The following is an 18606-nucleotide window of genomic DNA, read 5'->3' as shown; positions in this document are numbered from 1 at the left end:
TTGCCTACTAGAGTAATTTTTTGAGATAATTACTATGCCTTAAAATGTCATTATTGTGATTCTTACTGTACGGTTTTATGCACTCTCTCTCTCTCTCTCTCTCTCTCTCTCTCTCTCTCTCTCTCTCTCTCTCACACACACACACACACACACACACACACACACACACACACACATTTAAATCATACTCTTGAGATGACAGAATTAGAGAACTACTGGAAAACTGATTGGTGGCTGTGTGGAGCTAGGACCATTAAGACAGAGGGGTGACAGGTGTGTCTCTGCTGAGACAACATGAGTGAATAGCTCTGGGTCTTGACTATGTAGTACGTATGTGTTTCATGCATGACAAAATGACAGCACTACACTTACTTTCATGTCTATTTCTTGGTTTTGGTGTTCTGCTATATGTACATAAAGTGTAAGCAGTGGGGAAAGCTTCATGGAAGATAAATGAATCCTTGTACTGTACATTCCTTGCAACCTTGGGTGAATTATTATTTACAAGTTCAAAACCAAATGATTGGGCTTTGTGCTACCCAACTTCTTTGCTGCCATGTTCATTGCTTGGTATCAACCTCTCTGAATTAGTCATCCATGTTATCTCTGTTGATTGTTCTGATGAAATATGATTTCACATTAACATGTTTGGCTTCTTGACTTAGTAATTGAATAGCAAAATGTCCTTTATGAACAGTAGCGTATCTTTTCTGTACTACTCCACTAACCCATTCAAATAACTAATATTGTATGAGTCCTGTGTATCATGCACTAAAACTGTTGTTCATGCTCGAACCTCAAGAGATAGGCAGTCTTGTTGACAGAGATAGAAGAACAAACAAATAGGTTATCTAAATTCCTATCATCTGAAATAGGTTTGTAGATGCATCAGGGTTCCTGGGAAAGGAGTTGGGAAATTGTTGACATACAATTAAAATTTTTTTTCTGAAGCAGTGCAGACCTCAGAACTGAAAACCTTCTGTTTGTTATATATAATGGTTTTAAAGACTGAATTAAGAAGAATAACTTAGTTACATGCATCCATCGTATCATTAGTTTTAAATGAAATGACCCTTTTTCAAAAATGCTTGTGGGGAAGCGATATTAAAAATAGATGTTGGGCTTGTTAGACACTGAGTGGCAGTGTCTAGTGTGTATAAGGTCCCAGGTCCCATCCTCAGCCACCTACACATACAATTAAATTCTTGAGTGCTGTACCAGCTACAGAACATCCTCTCTAATATGGAAAGAAGACTCGGGGAAATATGAACAGAATTGTGAAGAGCCTTTGTGTATTGCCGAAATGAAAAGACCTGCCTATAAGCTAAGGGCAAAGGGCAAAGTATCAGTTGGGAGAGTGATTGCTTCAGGAAGGATCGGGAAGACCCGATGACGTCCAAATTCACACCTGCACGTTTTCTGTGTCATTAAAAAAAAAAAAAAAGAATCAGCTTTCTGGTCTGTGTGGGTCGTGTGCTTATACTTGTCGTTGTACAAATAGATGGTCATACGGGGTTGGATTTTCTTGTGCACAAGCTTGACTGTCTCCACAGTAACTTAAGCCTTTTCTCTTTCCCATGTCTTTGCAGTGTGTCGTACTCAGTACACGTCTCAGAAGACTATCCAGGTATGCTCTTCCTTAAAGTGTTTATTAAGTACCTTTTGACTGTTTTGATCTGGAGATTTGAAATTCATGTCCATGCATGTACTGTGCTGGCAAAGGAGGCATAAAGTCAGAGGAAGGATCCTGTTGATTGTGAGATACTCTGACACCTGATCCAGAATCAAATGTCATTTCCTGATGAAGGCATTCTCATGGACTCCTAGGGTAGCTTCATTTTGTCAACAATACCAAGTGCTCACTGCAAACAGACACACACAAAAAATTACGTACTAAAGAAATGTGTGACAATGTCTTTGTGCCAAAGATATTGAACTGCTTATTTTTAAAAGTAAACTCATGTAGGCTGATTGTGGTGGCATATAACTTTGATTCCAGCACTTGGGAGGCAGAGGCAGATTCATCTCAGTGAGTTCAAGGCCAGCCTGGTCTACATAGTGAGTTCCAGAATAGCCAAGGCTACAGAGACCCTATTTCGATAAACAAACAAACAAACAAACAAACAAAAAACTAACATGCACACCCACAGATAAGTGACTCAAAGAAATAACAATTAGGTATGTTTTCCATATGAAAACACAGCCACTGATTCAGATTGTAGTGATATAGTGTAGTGAACCAAGTAGCCTCAGTGCTTAGCTCCCTCTGGTGGCAAAGAGGTAGTACTTAGGGTCCCCCCCACTTCATTGGTATGGTGCTTGGAAATATAACTTGGTTCTGTATAAAAATTTAAATATTCATGCAATGAGCACAGGACCCGGTCCCACTGCCTGGATGCCTCCCAAACAGATCAAGCCAGTCAACTGTCTCACCCCTTCAGAGGGCCTGATCCAGTGGGGACCCCTCAGCCATTGGTTCATAGTTCATGTGTTTCCATTCATTTGGCTGTTTGTCCCTGTGCTTTGGCCAAACACCCTAATTGTCGTGCTAGAAACCTCATCCAACTACTGAGGGATCTGGATGCAGAGATCCATGACTAGGCCCTGGGTGGATCTCTGGGAGTCCAATTAGCGAGAATGAGGAGGGGTTTATATGAGCGAGAATTGTTGAGACCAAGGTTGGAAGGCTTTGCCCTGGAGGAGATGGGAATGGGGGGGGCTGGGGGGTAGGTGAGGGGGACGGGAGGGGGGAGAACAAGGGAATCCATGGCTGATATGTAGAACTGAATTGTATTGCAAAATTAAAAATAAATAAAAAAATTTAAATATTATTTAATTTAATTTTTATTTTTAAAAGATTTTTATTTTTAAAAGATTATTTTGCTTTATGTGTATGAATGTTTTGCCTACATATATGTATGTGCACCATGTGCATGCTTGTTGGATCCCCAGGAACTAATGCTACATATGGTTGTGTGCTGGGGATTGAGTGAAAATCCTCTGGAAGAACAGCCAGTGCTCTTCACCACTGAGCCATCTCTCCAGCCCCTAAAATTTATTTTTACATTAATTTTTTTTGCAGTTTTGGGGATTGAACACAGTCTTGTGCATGCTAGACAATTTCTCTGCCACTGATTTATATGCCTAACCTATTAAAAATGGAATGGAATTAAATTTATTTATGTGTATGGTATTTTGCCGGCATGCATGTCTGTGCATCATGTGCCTGCAGTGCCCACAGATGCCGGAAGAGGGCATCATATTCCTTGGGACTAGATTTAGATGTTGTGAGTGACCATGTGGGTGCTGGTAATTAAACCCCAGTCCTCTGGAAGAGCAGCTAGTGCTCTTCACCACTGAGCTATCTCTCCAGCCCCTAAAATTTGAAATTTCTTAATAAAACATCGGTTTTTCATCTGTGTTCTTTTTGCTCCATCTCGGAGTAAGTTTGTAGTAAATTTCCAACGTAATTTCATTTCCACAAGATAACAGAATTTAAATACGTATTTGATCTACTTGATTGGAGTAGGAGTTATTTTGCTGAGGGAGAAGCAGATTTGTATTCTGGTTTAAATGCCGAGGCTGAGTTTTGAATTGGCTAATGCATGTGGTACATCAAATACACTACACGGAATAAAGGTACAGAATGTTTCCAGGTGTATAGTTGAATCTAATTCCAATCGCCATTGTAGGTTACAGGGGAGGAAAGTGGCAATTATGATGTTCATGCTTAAAGACTATGTGCTGGAGAAACCAAGGAATGCCTCGTAGGGACATGGCACTTGGTGACAGACACTCTGCATCTCACCTGGCAGCTGTTGTTTCTGAGGAAGTGATATTAGTGCTTTTCTAGGGCTTCAGGGTGGCAGTTAGTGGGATAGTATTTTCCCTTTTATTAAATTGTAATCCAGATTTACTTGAGGATTGTTGGTTAATATGTTTCCCTTTTCCAGACTGACAATACTGCATAAAATTAAATGTTGGTTTGTCCTTCCTAACAGATGTTGTTCCCCCCTGACCCCACCCCACCCCATCCCCACACTTCCTAGAACTTCTGGAATAATTTTCAATAATAGAAAAGTTGGCAGCTTTATATAAAAAATAGCATGTTTCTACTTGTCAGAAAAAAAGCATCTTTTTTTCTTGTTTACCATGTTTTAGAACATTAAGGACTATTGAATCTGTTGAGTTTTTACTTTGCCTCTGTTGCAGAAGCATTTCCTCCTTTACAGAACAGGGCGCCATTCTATGACACTAAGCATCTTGATGTTGCATGCCGGCACGGTGTGAGCTTTGGTTTGGACTTGGTATTATAGACATCAAGATGCTAATGGAACCCACTGGCTCTTTGAGCCTTCCTAGGGCTAGCAAGCCTGTCTTTTTAGATGTGGTGAGGTGCACTTAGGACACTTGTGATTTTCCTGCCGTGATTATGTATTTGTTTTATCTCAGCAATTTTTCTTTTTTTACTATATGTCTTTTTGGAAAAGTCACTATGGTGTTGAAGTGTTTGTTTTGTTTTATTAAAAGTATTTTATCCTGTTTTTTCTATTGTAAAAAAGTCTTTCATATCTGTTTTTTTTCTCCATTCTCATTTGTGTTGCTTATATTTGTTCTTCCGTTCCCAAACTTTGGTTTGTTTTACAGGACCTTTGCCTACTTTAAAAATTCCCTCAAACAAATAGCTCCCTTTATTGTTTTTTAATGACTAAATTCAGTATTCTTGGTACCACCCTCACTAATTCATGCTAGTATTGTCTGTGGGCTTATTTAACTATCGTTTGAGGATGGTTTGGCTCAGGTATTAGCTCATCATCTCATCTTGTTAGCATGGGGTTTGCTTTGTCCCACATGTGTTCTCACTGTCCCACTCAGTTAAGAGCAGCATGCCACACTCACCTAACTTTTTAGGAACAATTTTCAGTTTACAGTTTTGTTCCAGGAACTCAGGCCATTGATTGACACTCATTTCGTAGTCTGTGTCTATGAAATGAAGATTTAAAGTCTTTCATGGACTCGAGCACATGTAATGACATAGATACAAGGTCACTCTTTACAGTAAAGAGAAAATGTAAAGTGACCCTCTGGCTTCTATGAGTCCTACAGAGCAGATTTTATTTTTGGTAATGGATTTGAAATGGTATATGCACCGCAAGTCACCAGTTAGATCTGCTAAGACCAAACTGCTCATCAGTACAGCTCATGTTTTCTCACCTAAATTAGGAGCTTTAGCCACTGTGGTGACTGAATTCTCTCATCTCTTCCCCATTCTTCTGTTGGATCTAAAGGAGTGAGGTGGTAGTTTCTGGATTATTTGGTCCCCATGGCTCCAGAGCCCTGACTCACAAATGATGTATTTGAATATCATATATAACTGTGAATTAGCAACTTAAGTGAGAATTGAAATCCTAACACTCTATGTAGAGCCCTTAACGAGTAATTGTTTTTACAGTTAATAAGCATTTATATCTTGTAATATGCTGCAGTTTTTCAATTATCATGGTTTTCATATTTAAAACACAGTTCAGTGACAAAGTATTGACTTTTTGATTCAGAAATATTCCAACTTTACCACTTAATAATTATTTAATCAATCAGTTCCTTAAGTAATTTGAAAGAATTAATTTCCTTTAGTTGTGGTTTCCTTGTCTTTAAAAGTGCATAATTGGTTGGTTTGAAAAAAAATGTATAACAAAAATGACAAAATTTTAGAGACAACTCAGGGAAAATATCCAGAGTATAATACAAAATTGGGTAATTATTTTTTATCAGTACAATTACCCTTTCTCTTAAGTTACATAGTAATAATGAATGGAACAACTTGACTTAAGTGGCCGTGTACTTGAAACTGAGTATGGTCAGTGAGAGTTGCTTTTCTGTAGCTATCCTTTTCCATGCTAATGATCCTTAGAAGCTATGGTAATGATGGCAATGCTCTACTGAAGAGAAACAGAAATGCCCACATGGTTAACATCTTAACATAGATCTCTACATTCTCTACAAAACATGAACTTAAGAACCTGTCTCCATTGACCTAGGCATTCTGCGTGTATGTTACCACTGTGTAGCTTGCTCCTCTTAGGAGATTCCTAACAGCAGGAACAAAGATTGTCTCTGACTCTTTTACTCTTCTGGGACCCTACTCTTCATACTGGGTTGCCTTGCCCAGCCTTAATACATGGGGGAGGTGCTCAGTTATTGGTGAAATTATTAAGGCGGAACCGAGAGAGTGCCCGCCGATCCAGATCTCCAGTTTCCAGGCGCCACCCTTGGCCCCGCCTTGTAGGCGTGACAGTTGCCGAAGTCTCAATGGGGGTTGGAACTTCCAGATCACAGCTGGAATGGCTACCCACTACACTCAGTCTTTACTGCAACTTGATATGTCATATTGTATTGATACTCATAGGAGACCTATCCTTTCCTGGATGGAGACAGAAGAGGAGGGGATTGGGGAGTGGGAGGGGGGAATGGGGGAAAGGAACATGAAGGAGAGGAGGAGTGAGAGGGACAGGCGGCCAGAATGTATAGAGTGAGATCCAGGACAGACACCAAAACTACACAGAGAAACCCTGTCTCGAAAAAAACCACCACCACCACCACCACCACCACCACCACCAACAACAACAACAAAAAACCTGTCTCCAGGCGTTGATCGAAGGAGGAAACAAGACAAAGCCTAAATCATCAAAGAAAACGAAAACCAAATGCAGCACTCATGGGAAGAGTCCAATGAGAGAATTCAAGGTTTAACACCCTTGCTCTGTCTCAAGGAGTCTGTCATCTTAAATGCAATCCTTAGCCTACTTCTGTCTACCTTTCCCATCTCTAAACCAAGATGATGCTGTCACCCATGTGACAAAGCTTAGGGAAGAAGTAGCTATCTGAACAAGAGTGGAGATTGATTGATTCATGCAAATAGCACAGTGCTTATCAACACACTTCCTGAATTTGTATCTACGGCTGTGACTTAGGTTAAAAAGACTCTATAGTTGGAGATAGGTTCTTTTTATCACCACAGTCAAAGCAATTAACACGTCCATCATCACCTAAGCTGTGTGTTAGATCCCCTGCAACCTCCTCATCGTACACCTTCAATGTTTGTTCCCTTTGACCAAGCTTCCCACTTCGTTGTCCACAACCCCTGGCAACTACCATTCCAGTACTATTCTCAGCGTCTTTCCCTTCAGCTTCCTTAGATTTCATACACACAAGGGCAGTAGCAGTTTGTCTCTTTTTGGCTTATTTGACTTACCCTAATGTCCATCACGTTCACTCATTTTATTGCATGGTTGGTTTGTTGGTCTCTCTCTCTCTCTCTCTCTCTCTCTTTCTTTCTCTATCTCCCTCCCTCCCTCCTTTCTTTCTTTCTTTTTCTTTTTTAATGGCTGAACAGAATACTACTTTATACATATTTACAACAATTTCCTTTTTTATTCAGTTATTGATGGATACTTAACATGGCTTCCACATCTCGGCCATGTTGAATAATATCAAGGTCCAAGGGAATGCAGATTTACAGATTTCATTTCAGAGGGCCTGCCCAGAGTGGGTTGGCTAAGCTCAAGAATCTAGAAGAATGGACCAATGCAGCCTCTCAGAAGCATCCTGATAAACTGTGAACATAGTAGTAATGAGGAAGGCGGCTGAATCAGTGATCTTAAACTTTTCAACAGAGAAAACAATTCTTTTGAGGAAGAGTTATTGCTATTCTTTTCTTAACTCCCCAAATGGGATATTCTAAACTTGAGGAGCTCAGTAGTCTGCCTCTTTTCTGACCATAATAGATATGGCTGGCCTACTGCAAAAGAATGAAGAATTAACACCTGGTACTCTAAAGCCACAGGACATTCTGATTGGAGTATACTTGAGTCAAAAGCAGATTTTGAAAGTATGGCTAATCCAAACTACAAACAAGTAGAAAATCTCATAGAGAGCCTTTGAAGGCATAATCCTGCCCTCCAGCGTCATGCCACACTCAGTCAACAGATTAATTTTTGAATCAAATCTCACTGCCTTCTGGTACTTGAACTGCTTTACCAATTTTAAAGCATTTTTTTTTCAGTTTTCTTAAAAATGAATTAGAGACCAGTTTTATCTGTTATTTTATGGACAGGTCAACTTCCACAGAAAAATCCTTCAAATTGAGTCACACACTTGAGTAAAACTGCTATTCTGTGGTCTGTGGATGGGCGGCTGCTGTCCATTTTATGGATTCTCCATCTCTCCCTCCAGCTGGCGGCCACCTTCTACTTCTGTTGCTCTAGTGTCTCTCCTGGCCTTTCATTTGTCTTGTTCTTTGTTTTTTAAGACCATGTCTTCTGTTGCTGAGGATGACCTAGGATTTATTTTTCTGCCTCCGTCTCTTAAGTGCTGGGAGTATAGGCCTTTGCCACCATCCTTATTCTTAAATGCTGTTTTATTATGCCTTCTCTCCTCAGGCTGTAATGGGATCCAGTGTTCTGCTGTTTATATAAGTACTTTACCTCTGATAAATTACCTCCAGCCTCTCCTTCCCTGTTTATAGGGAAAACAGAATTAGTTTGCTTACGTACAAAATAGCTTCACATCAGTAAACCAAGTAAAGTTTAAGAGAAAAGAAATATCTGGCTCTGAAGTTGGCCATACTAGTCTTTGTCTGTCATCCCAGCCCTTGGCGGGGAGGGGGCTCAGGCATGAAGGTCTCATGGTTGTCTTGGACAATGCAGGGAGACTTTGTCTCAAAACAAAAACAAAAACACCACAACAAAAAACAAAATTGAAAAGTTCAGCTATAATCAAGTTCACCGCCTATCTCCCCTCCCCCCTTTTTAAATCACTGGTCTGAATGCATGAAGCTACTTACAGAAGAGAATCCAGAAAGTGGTCAGTGTCTCCATATAAAAATAATTCATTTACACACGATCTGTTTCATGAGTTGCATTTACACACAAGATCTGCTTCTTGGTCTGTGATGTGGTGGCACTTAGTAAACATGAATATGTCACAGTGTCCCTTGTGGCGTCTGAAAATTAAACACACCCAGCCTGTGATTAGTACTACTCGGGGATGAGGCAGATCTGCCTTTGTTTCCATTCTGGTTTATGCCATCCCTGTCTCTCCCTGTCTGTCGATGACTTAATAAAGCCATAAAGCCCTCTTCTTCATGGAGACTCTTCTGTCACTAAGTGGAATATATATGTATATATATATATAATTTTCAGGCTTAAAAATAGTGCATTTGAAGGAGAGGGGAACCATAATGACATAAGTCTATCAATTAAAAGTCAGATTCTTGTGGTACTGACACAATATTATTACAACCTGTCTCAATATTTTTTTAAAGATAGATTCCTTCAGTTATCTGAGCAGCAATTGATTCATGTTTCTATTTTGGGGGGTGCTTTATTTTTAGTACATTAGCAGTAGTTGTGTTATAGGGAATTTGCACTTAGATTATTTTACTCTCACCTCATTTTATTGTTTTTGGTTTGTTTTTTGAGACAGGGACTCACTGTGTAGACCCAGTGACTTAGATACAGTTTCTTTTGCTGCGAAGAGACACCATGACAATGGCAACTTTTATAAAGGAAAACATTTAATTGGGGCTGGTTTACAGTTTCAGAGGTTTAGTCTATTTTCATCATGATGGGACATGGTGGCATGTGGGGAGACATGATGCTGGAGAAGGAGCTCAGAGTTCCACATCTTCATCCTCAGGCAGCAGCAAGAGATTATATGTCACACTGGGCATACATAGCTTGAGCATATGAGATCTCAGAACCCGCCCCTACAGTGACACACTTCCTCTAACAAGGCCACACCTACTCCAACAAGACCACACCTCTTAATAGTGCAACTCCCTATGGGCCAAACATTTAAATACATGAGTCTATGAGGGCCATTCCTATTTAAACCACCACACCTAGGCTGGCCTCACACTCACAGAGATTGGCCTACCTCTGCTTCCTGAGTGCTGATATTAAGGCTGTGTGCCACCACGCCCAGCATATATGTGTGTGTGTCTGTATTTATACATATATGCATATATGTATTTATTTATTTGTGTGTGTATGTGTGTATGCCATACATGTATGTGGAGGTCAGAGGACAACTTGTAGGAGTCTGTTCTCTGCTTCCAACACGTGAGTACTGGGGATTGAACCCAGGTTATCAGGCTTGGTGGCAAATCCCGTTACCCACTGAGCCATCTCAACGGTCTGTACTATGGGACATTTGTTAATGAGTTGGCAATCTTATAGATGCTCTTCAGTCATTAATGAGAAAAATAGATAAACAACTGTGTGTTATATTATTATAATATATTATTTGACCACACTTAAAGATCTGTATGTACTGGAAAAATTGGTAAATGTATACATTTTTTTTTCTAGAGACAAAAATAGTGAATGAGAAGTGTAAGTACTTAAAGTATAATTTAGTATTCAGTGTGTGGTACATTCGGATAAAATTAATTTGGAGAAGAATGACTGGTGAGATGTAATAGCAGGTTGTATAACAGTAATATGGAGGGTGCAATGTCAGTTAATTACTGCCTGGAGTTTCCAACCTTCCCTTGGTCTCTGTCTCCTTTCTTCACTAAGAGTTTCGGTTTTCTTTTATCTTAGATAGGTTCTCCCTGTGTTTGCTTTCTATCGCTGTGATACACAGCGTGACTAAAAGCAACTTAGGGAGGAAAAGGTTTATTTGGCTTACATGTCACGGGCACAGTCTGTCGCTGAGGGACGTCAAGGTAGAAACTCAAGCAGGAGCAGAGGCCGGGGGTTGTGGAAGGAAGCTGTTTCCTGCATTGCTTTCCATGGCTTGCCCAGCTTGCTTTCGTACATAGCACAGGACCACCTGCCTAGAGGTAGCACTCACTGCCCACGCTGGGCTGAGCGTCCCCTCCACCACACATAAATTATTCATCAAGAAAATGCCCACAGATATGTTCACAGGCGAAGCTAATAAAAGCAGTTCTTGAAATGTGGTCCTCTCTTCCCATGTAACTCTAATTTGTATAAAGTTGACAAATTTAACTAGCACACTAAGTGAAGAAGGCTGAGCTCAAACTCAATGATCTTCCTATGTCAGCCTCCCAAGTATTGGGATTGCAAGTGAGTTGCCAGCATGTTTAGTTTTGAGGTTTTTTAAAAAAATATCAAGCATCCCTTAGTTATCTCCTCAGCTGAGTACCCTACCATTTGCAATAGATGGAAATTGAGTAGAGTGCTGACCTGTGACATGAGCCAACAGCAGCATCCGAATGACTGGTTGCCTTAGGCTGTATTAGAAATGTATGAGGAGCCAGGCCTGGTGGAGAGGCCTCCTGTAAACTTGACATTTCAGAGACAGAGACAGGGGAGTGCTGAATTTGAAGGCTACACCGGGAGATCTGTCTCCAACCCTTCTCTCTAATAAAAGGAAAGTGTGGTTTGGAATACTTTCTGTCCACAATCTGTATTCTTGTGAGAAGCGCTGTCTGAAATGGCTATAACTGTAGCTTAATTTACACACAAGTTTGCTTCCTTTTTTTCTGAATTAATGAGAGCAGCAGTATGTGCTATTTCTGAGAATTGGATTAAAGTGATGAAGTTATGTCTATTGCTTTTATAGAGGATATGTAACCATTATACGGTGTCTTTTCTCCCATTTCCTTGCAGACAATACATATGTGTCAAGTTCAGAAAATGATGAGGACGTACTAGTTACTACAGATCCAATTCCTGTTATTTTCCATAGAATAGCAACAGGTAATGGTGATGCAATATTTTCCTTTGCTTAGCTAAAGTTTTTTTTTAAATTGTTACTTTGGTGCTCTTTGTTTTTAGTATAGCAAACACAAGTATTTACCTCCCAGAAATCTGTTCATATACTTTTTATATCTAAAGTATATTATTTTTTGAATAAAGTTTAAAAGCATCAGGCCAACATTACTCTGGAAAGTATTTTCACCCATCATGATACTGCTAGACAAACTGAGTTCAGGAAACCTGGGACACTGAAGCTGCCTTGAAGTAAATAATAAGAGTTGAAGAAATCTGTGTGCTTGCTCTTTAATTTATTAGAATTTGTATGCACAACGAAAAATCAGAAGGGCTTGTATGATCTATCTTCAAAACACCCCTTAATTCTTTCACAAAAGGGGAGAAAAGCCTACCATGTTTTTAATCTAGGAACTCATCAATGTTTGGCAAACAATATGCTAAAATCCAAAGTAATTTAAAAAATTCTTTCTTACAGAATTAAGAAAAACAAATGATATTAACTGTTGTTTATCCATAAGATCCAAACTACAAAAGGAAAATGGGGAGGTATGTAAATTTCATTTCATTCGATGTTTTTGTTTTGATATGTTTTAAATTTACCATGTATTTGGATTTGTATCTTATTTATACTACAGTTGTATATGGTGAATGAAAGGAAGGCTCACAACTTTTTAAAAAATTTTTAATTTTTTAATTTAATTAATTTATTTATTTATTTTGGTTTTTCGAGATGGGGTTTCTCTGTGTAGCTTTGTGCCGTTCCTGGATCTTTCTCTGTAGACCAGGCTGGCCTTGTACTCACAAAGATCTGCCTGCCTCTGCCTCCCGAGTGCTGGGATTAAAGGCATGAGCCACCACTGCCTGGCTAAAAATTTTTTTAAAAATTCTATGTACACTGGTGTTTTCCCTACATATATGTCTGTGTAAGGGTGTTAGATCCCCTGGAACAGGAGTTACAGACAGTTGTGAGCTGCCATGTGGGTGCCGGGTCCTCTGGAAGAGCAGCCAGTACTCTTAACCTCTGATCCATCTCTCCAGCCCCTCACAACTCTTTGTATGGTACTAAGACTGACCTAAAATTAACCCTGTGCAAGAAGTTCCTGCTAAATTAATAGAAAAGAATCTAAATAAAACATCCATGCCATGTGGTTCATTCTTAATTCTTTATAGATAGCAATGTAGTTGAAAGAGAAACACCCACAAGTATACATGGCTATACATAATTTTGATGATTTTTTTTTTTTTTTTTTTTTTTTACAATTCCGTTGTAGAAGGTGTGGTCTTCTAAACATGGGAGTAGACATTATATTCCAGTCATTTTATTTATTTATTTATTTATTTTCCCCCTAAAAAAAAAAACCCTAAGCAAGTTTATCTCATATCCTTGCTTTAAAAAAAAAATTTGCTTTGATCTGTGAATAACTCTCAGGACATTAAGTTGAGAAAGAATAGTGAGACAGCAGTTACTTGATTGAAAGTTACACTTACAATATGACCCTCCCTTGCTGTTAGGGTTGCACTGTTCTCTGAGATCCCCCTCTTTGTCCACTGTGAAAAATGACTGCTTGAAGAACTGACCAAAACCCATCAGAATTACATTTTATCCGAAGCCCCTCTTCTTGGTTGTCATATTTTCCTCCGGAAGTTGAAATGTAGGTCTTATTAGCAACATGGATGGATGGAGTTCTGGATCCAAAGGAAATGCTGCTTTTTTCTCCTCTTTAAAAGAACTTCACTAATCATGACGGTGATAGAAATACCACCTTGAGTTTTCCTTGTACTTCAGCTACCTGACAGATGTTCGGCTCAGTTAATTAAAAACTCAGACATCAAGTTAAAGGATATTAAATTAAACATCCTTTTGAAACTTGCATTTACAAACAAATCATTCCAGTATACTGAAAGTTCCCTTTGTATTATGATTCATATTTAGTTGCATAATTTGATTTTGTACATTATTGCATTCCAAGTTTCCTCTTCCATAGCGTTGCTTTGTGTTGGCAGTGGAAAGGGAAACTGTCTTGGATAATTAATGCAGATGAACTTTTTAATAAGAGTCGAATTAGTGGGAGCCTGTCAGACATTTTATCAAAGAAAAGCTGATATCATAACTGATTATACAGAGTTTTTAATGTTCATCAAATGTGAAGCTGCAAGTATTTACATGACTGGAAGCAAACTCCAAGAAAGGTTTATTTTTAGTAAACTCCTCTTCAAGAACTAAGTACATCTACAAAGTTATCTCTCTTACTCCTTTTTGTTTTGAAGTTGTACTGCGCCAGCAGTGTGCTCCGTATAAAATTCCTTCATTCTGCCAGCACCTGTCTGTTATGGCTGTTTTCTAGTTTGATCACTGGAATTTTCTTTTTTTATCACTTGAAGGAGTCACGGCAGAACAGTACGGTGGAAGAGGACTCTGAGGGTGACAACGACTCTGAAGAATTTTATTATGGAGGGCAGGTAAGTAACCCTGCCTTCCAAAACCCACTTTTAAAGTGTGCACAGTCGTGTGGGTCCTAGTGGAAGCCGGCAGCCTAGAAAAGTTGCTTAGGCCTCAGTAAGTAAGTAGAAAACACAAGTAATTTGTTTTTCCACACGTTTTCAGAAATTAAGGTTTCCTTCACAGATCTTTCCACTGTGGTCATTCATTTACTGTCCTAATTAATTATAGAGGTTTTACACCTCGATTTGGATTATTGTTTTGGCTTTCACGCTGCTTGCCTTAATATTAAATTTTTGGTTAGCACGCAAGGAAATGGGCTTTGCTGTGACATTTTCACACATAGATACCATTCTACTCTGCTCTTACTGGCCCTTTCTCCCTCTGTCTGGTCTTCTTCCCTCAAATAGTCCCCTGTTGTTTCCTCCACAGTCTGTGTATCCCATTGCGCCTTCTTCTTCCTCCTCCTCCACTCTGGCCATCTTCCTCTCCTCTTGTAGTCACTTTTCAACCTCTCTCTCTGTCTCTATCTCTGACTCTCTCTCTCATATACACACCTAGATTTCTGTCTCTGCCTCTCTGTCTCTCTGTCTCTCTGTCTCTGTCTCTGTCTCTGTCTCTCTCTCACACATACACACACACACACACACACACACACACACACACACTTAGATTTCACATGAGAGAAAACAAGTACGGTTTGTCTTCCTCATAGACTTAACAAGAAATATTTTTAAATGTTGGTATTTCTAACAAAAGTAGAGGTTATTAGTTTTAAATTGAAGATAGTTTTTTTATAAATTTTGATTGGTTACAATTATTGAGAAACATTTGTTTTCATTGTGTTGAAAATATATGAGGAAGATTTTTAAACTTGACTACATATATGTAGTCGGATTTTTCTTTAGACTACCAGCTCATAAATAATGACACTAAGACTTATTTTTATGAACGCTCAGCCTTAGCTTAGGCTTGTTGTGCTAGCTCTTATAAATTAAATTAACCCATTTATATTAATCTATGTTCTATCACATGGCATTACCTCTCTTCCATCTTGAGCTTCCCGCTTCCTCTCCATGTCTCCTGGCATCTCCTTCTTCCCAGCTTCCTCTCTGTCCCTGGAAGTTCCGCCTAACCTCTTTCTAGCTTTTTGCCATTCAGCTTTTATTATAGCAATCACAGCAATACATTTTTACACAATATACAAATATCCCATAACACATATATGTTAGATATGCAATAACTCACAAGACGTTTCCAAATTTAAAATCAAGCACTTGATTTTAGGATATAACCATATAGTATGTTGTTAGATTTCTGTAAACTCTTTGATCAAATATCTTTGTAGTTTGTATACTGTGAGGGAAGGATAATGTGATAAAATGGGCTTTAAAGATAAAGTTGATGTGGAAAAGAATTCACATGTCATATATGCAGAATAAAAAAATCAATACTTGCTAAATAAGACATACGCAAGGCAGTAGAAATATGGCCATGGTAAATTAGGCTTCCTTCCACGGAGTAACTTTCTAGCTTTGGACACTTGTGTAACACAATAGCTCTCTACCCAGCACAGCACTTTTCCAGTATGCAAAAGAGGCCTTCCAAGTCTGATTTTTGTTTACACTGTTCATTCTTTCCGAGGGGAATTTGCTGCTTTTCTTCAATCTAGTTATTCATTCTAAAAGGTTTCAGGAATATCTGCCAGTCATTCACTCCTTTTAAACATTTTCTTTTCTTTATAAAATGAATTTCAAATATGAAAGATGGATCACTAAAAATGTTGGAAGTAGAAAGGGTGTCTCCTAGGATGTAACCGTATAGTGAAAGCACAAAGAACTAATCCAGTCCCCTATCCCTTGCTACTGGAAGGCATTATGTATTGGCGTACTCCATCATGCAGATTTATGTTTGAAATACCTAATGCAAATAGGAACAGAAGTTACAAGTCATACTGAGTAGAAATGAATGTCATGTAAAGGATTACTTCATAGTACAGTAAATAGGCCAGAATAAGAGAAATGAAGAGAAGAAAACCACAGTGTCAGTTCTAGGATATTCAAGTATGCCATAGCCTTTTAAATGCACATTCTGGTGTTGAAGATTTCTTTTCAAGTTTGAGCATGACAGAAAGAGACAAACGACTAGATTTAAGAAAGGCAAATTGAAAGAACAGATTAAGAAGGACATCACAGATTGACAATAGATTTTTCAATTTGATGAATCACCTCTTAGGGACCATGACAGAATTGGACTTGTGATTCATCAACTTTAGGACTTTAGATTTAAGCTTGAGTAAAAGAGCCTTCTGGTCAACCAACCATACTCTCTGGAGTGCTTATAAAAGGTATGTACATTGATCTACTGTTTACTACTTAACATAGCTGAAGCAAAGGAAGGATAAATACCATTTTGGCTCTTGGCATATGTAGAAGGAACAAGAAAGTTGTAAAGAGATGAAGAATAAAATATTTGAGTTCCTATTGAAATCAGCATACTAATAGTCTACCCTAACAAATGGATCTATATTTCTAATTCTATAATACATGTGGACTGATAAATAGGGAAGCATGACATGCTCAGAAAAATATATGTGTGTGTAAAACATTTATGTACACACAATACCTATATGTGTGTATATAAAATAAATGAATAAAAATGAGACTGTAATTACACTGAAAATTTTCTTGAAGCAAATTTAAAAAGTCCGTGTCTAACTTTAAAACACAATGAATTGTCCTAGCCATGTGTGAATCTAAGAACTTTGCACAGATGCTGTTAGCCTATCTGGCCTACCTGTAATGCCGGGAGGCTTTTGCACAGATTGTTTGGGTTGTTTGGGTCCTGGTTCCCTGACTCTCTCTTCACATAATTCTGAATTATCCTTTTTGGCAGGTGAACTATGATGGGGAACTGCACAAACATCCTCAGCTGGAAGCTGATTTGTCAGCGGTGAGAGAGATCTATGGACCACATGCAGTTTCTCTCAGGTAAAGAGCTTCAGTGTATTATTTCATAATATATTTTATAAGCCATTGAAATTTTCTATTAGAGTAACTTAAAGGAAAATTCTTTTCACTGAGTATATTTGGAAATATTTGAGGAATTCTATTGTGTCTCTCCTGGTGCAAAATGACAGCTTTATGGCTTTTTTCTTATGTATTATTTTAAAGTTAAATTAGTTGCGTTAATGAAATAATTCATTTTGAGAGTTAGTTTTACAAAGTAGCAGTTTTTAAAAGTGTAATTAGCCAGGTATGGCAGCATGCACTTGTGATTTCAGCACTTTGAAAGCTGAACCAGGAAGATTGCCAATCTGAAGTCATTTGGGGCTGTATAGCAAGGTCCTTTATCAAAAATAGAAAAAGTGTCATAATTACTTGCTATACTAGATGTTTCTGTAAGTCTGGCCATGTCATTGTAAACAATGAAAGTAAATAAAGCAGAAATACTGGTACACAGGTCACATGTCCACTGAAGATGGAGGGTGGGGGATGGGAGACTTGATACAGGATAGTTTGAACGATAGTGTTTCAGTCTGTAATTAACTAATATCTGGTAATATAATTTCTAGCCACTTTTTATTATATTTAACTCTTTGGAAGATCTTCCATCCCTATTCTTTTTTTCTATTTAGTGTAAGATATTGTTTGTGTCCTTACACTGGCATCTAGAAGTCAGGCTGGCTTATTTTAGAGTCTCGCTCTTTGCGTATGGTATAGTCTCTATGTTCCCAATGGAATTCTAGGCTCCTTTCACAGCCTGACCTCAATTCTAGCCCTAGCTACCAAACACCCCAGCTGGACTAGGCTACCCAGCAATTGCACAAGTTGGCCTCTTGTTGAGAGGAGTACTCCCTGTACATCCCACTGTGAAGGTCAGCTGCTTAAGCCCTCCTCAGATCTCAGCACAGACTGCTCAGTCTGTGTTCTGTACATCCAGCATTTGGCTTTTGCCTTTTGATTACATTTCTGTTGTTTTATTAATAATTTACTGACTAGATTGAGATTTACGATGGCTGTGGCACTGCCTTTTATTTGTTGTACTTTGCTTTGGTTTGGTTTTTTAATCATTATTTTGGAACTGAGCATAGTATGGGTGTGTTGCACAATCGTGATAGATTCTTGACTGTCTCTAGTGGCAGCATGTGAAAAAGGACACATTATCTGGTTGTCACTTTTCAGTGACATAGTTCTTCAGTAGACATACCCATATTTTGAGAAGGTGAACAAATATTTTTATTTTGGAAGTCTACACATCAGTAATTTATAATTGCCAAATATTTCATTTAGATTTTAGGAATGACAACTCAATTCCACCTAGCCTAAATAAATGAGGATTGTGTCCCCAAAGCATCTCTCTCGTTTTTTGGAGGTGCATGAGGCTGACAATGGTGGGTTTTACTTGGTAAATGAAGTTTTT

General features: G+C 38.6%; 1 protein-coding gene across 2 annotated transcripts in view; it reads left to right on the top strand.

The window, feature by feature from the left end:
* Positions 1-18606, top strand: part of Parp8 (poly(ADP-ribose) polymerase family member 8) — a 187002-nt gene that overhangs the window by 95189 nt on the left and 73207 nt on the right. For both annotated transcript variants that reach the window (XM_052743320.1, XM_052743319.1), the window contains exons 4-8: positions 1590-1627; positions 11640-11729; positions 12220-12290; positions 14127-14204; positions 17080-17174. In XM_052743320.1, the coding sequence (XP_052599280.1) occupies positions 1590-1627; positions 11640-11729; positions 12220-12290; positions 14127-14204; positions 17080-17174 (372 nt within the window). The remainder of the gene's footprint in view (positions 1-1589; positions 1628-11639; positions 11730-12219; positions 12291-14126; positions 14205-17079; positions 17175-18606) is intronic.

The sequence above is a fragment of the Peromyscus californicus genome, unplaced genomic scaffold, assembly GCF_007827085.1.
Source record: "Peromyscus californicus insignis strain IS unplaced genomic scaffold, ASM782708v3 Scaffold_18__1_contigs__length_77618521, whole genome shotgun sequence".
NCBI lineage: Eukaryota > Metazoa > Chordata > Mammalia > Rodentia > Cricetidae > Peromyscus > Peromyscus californicus.
The sequence above is the reverse complement of the archived record's forward strand: the minus strand, read 5'-3'. Positions and strand labels throughout refer to the sequence as shown.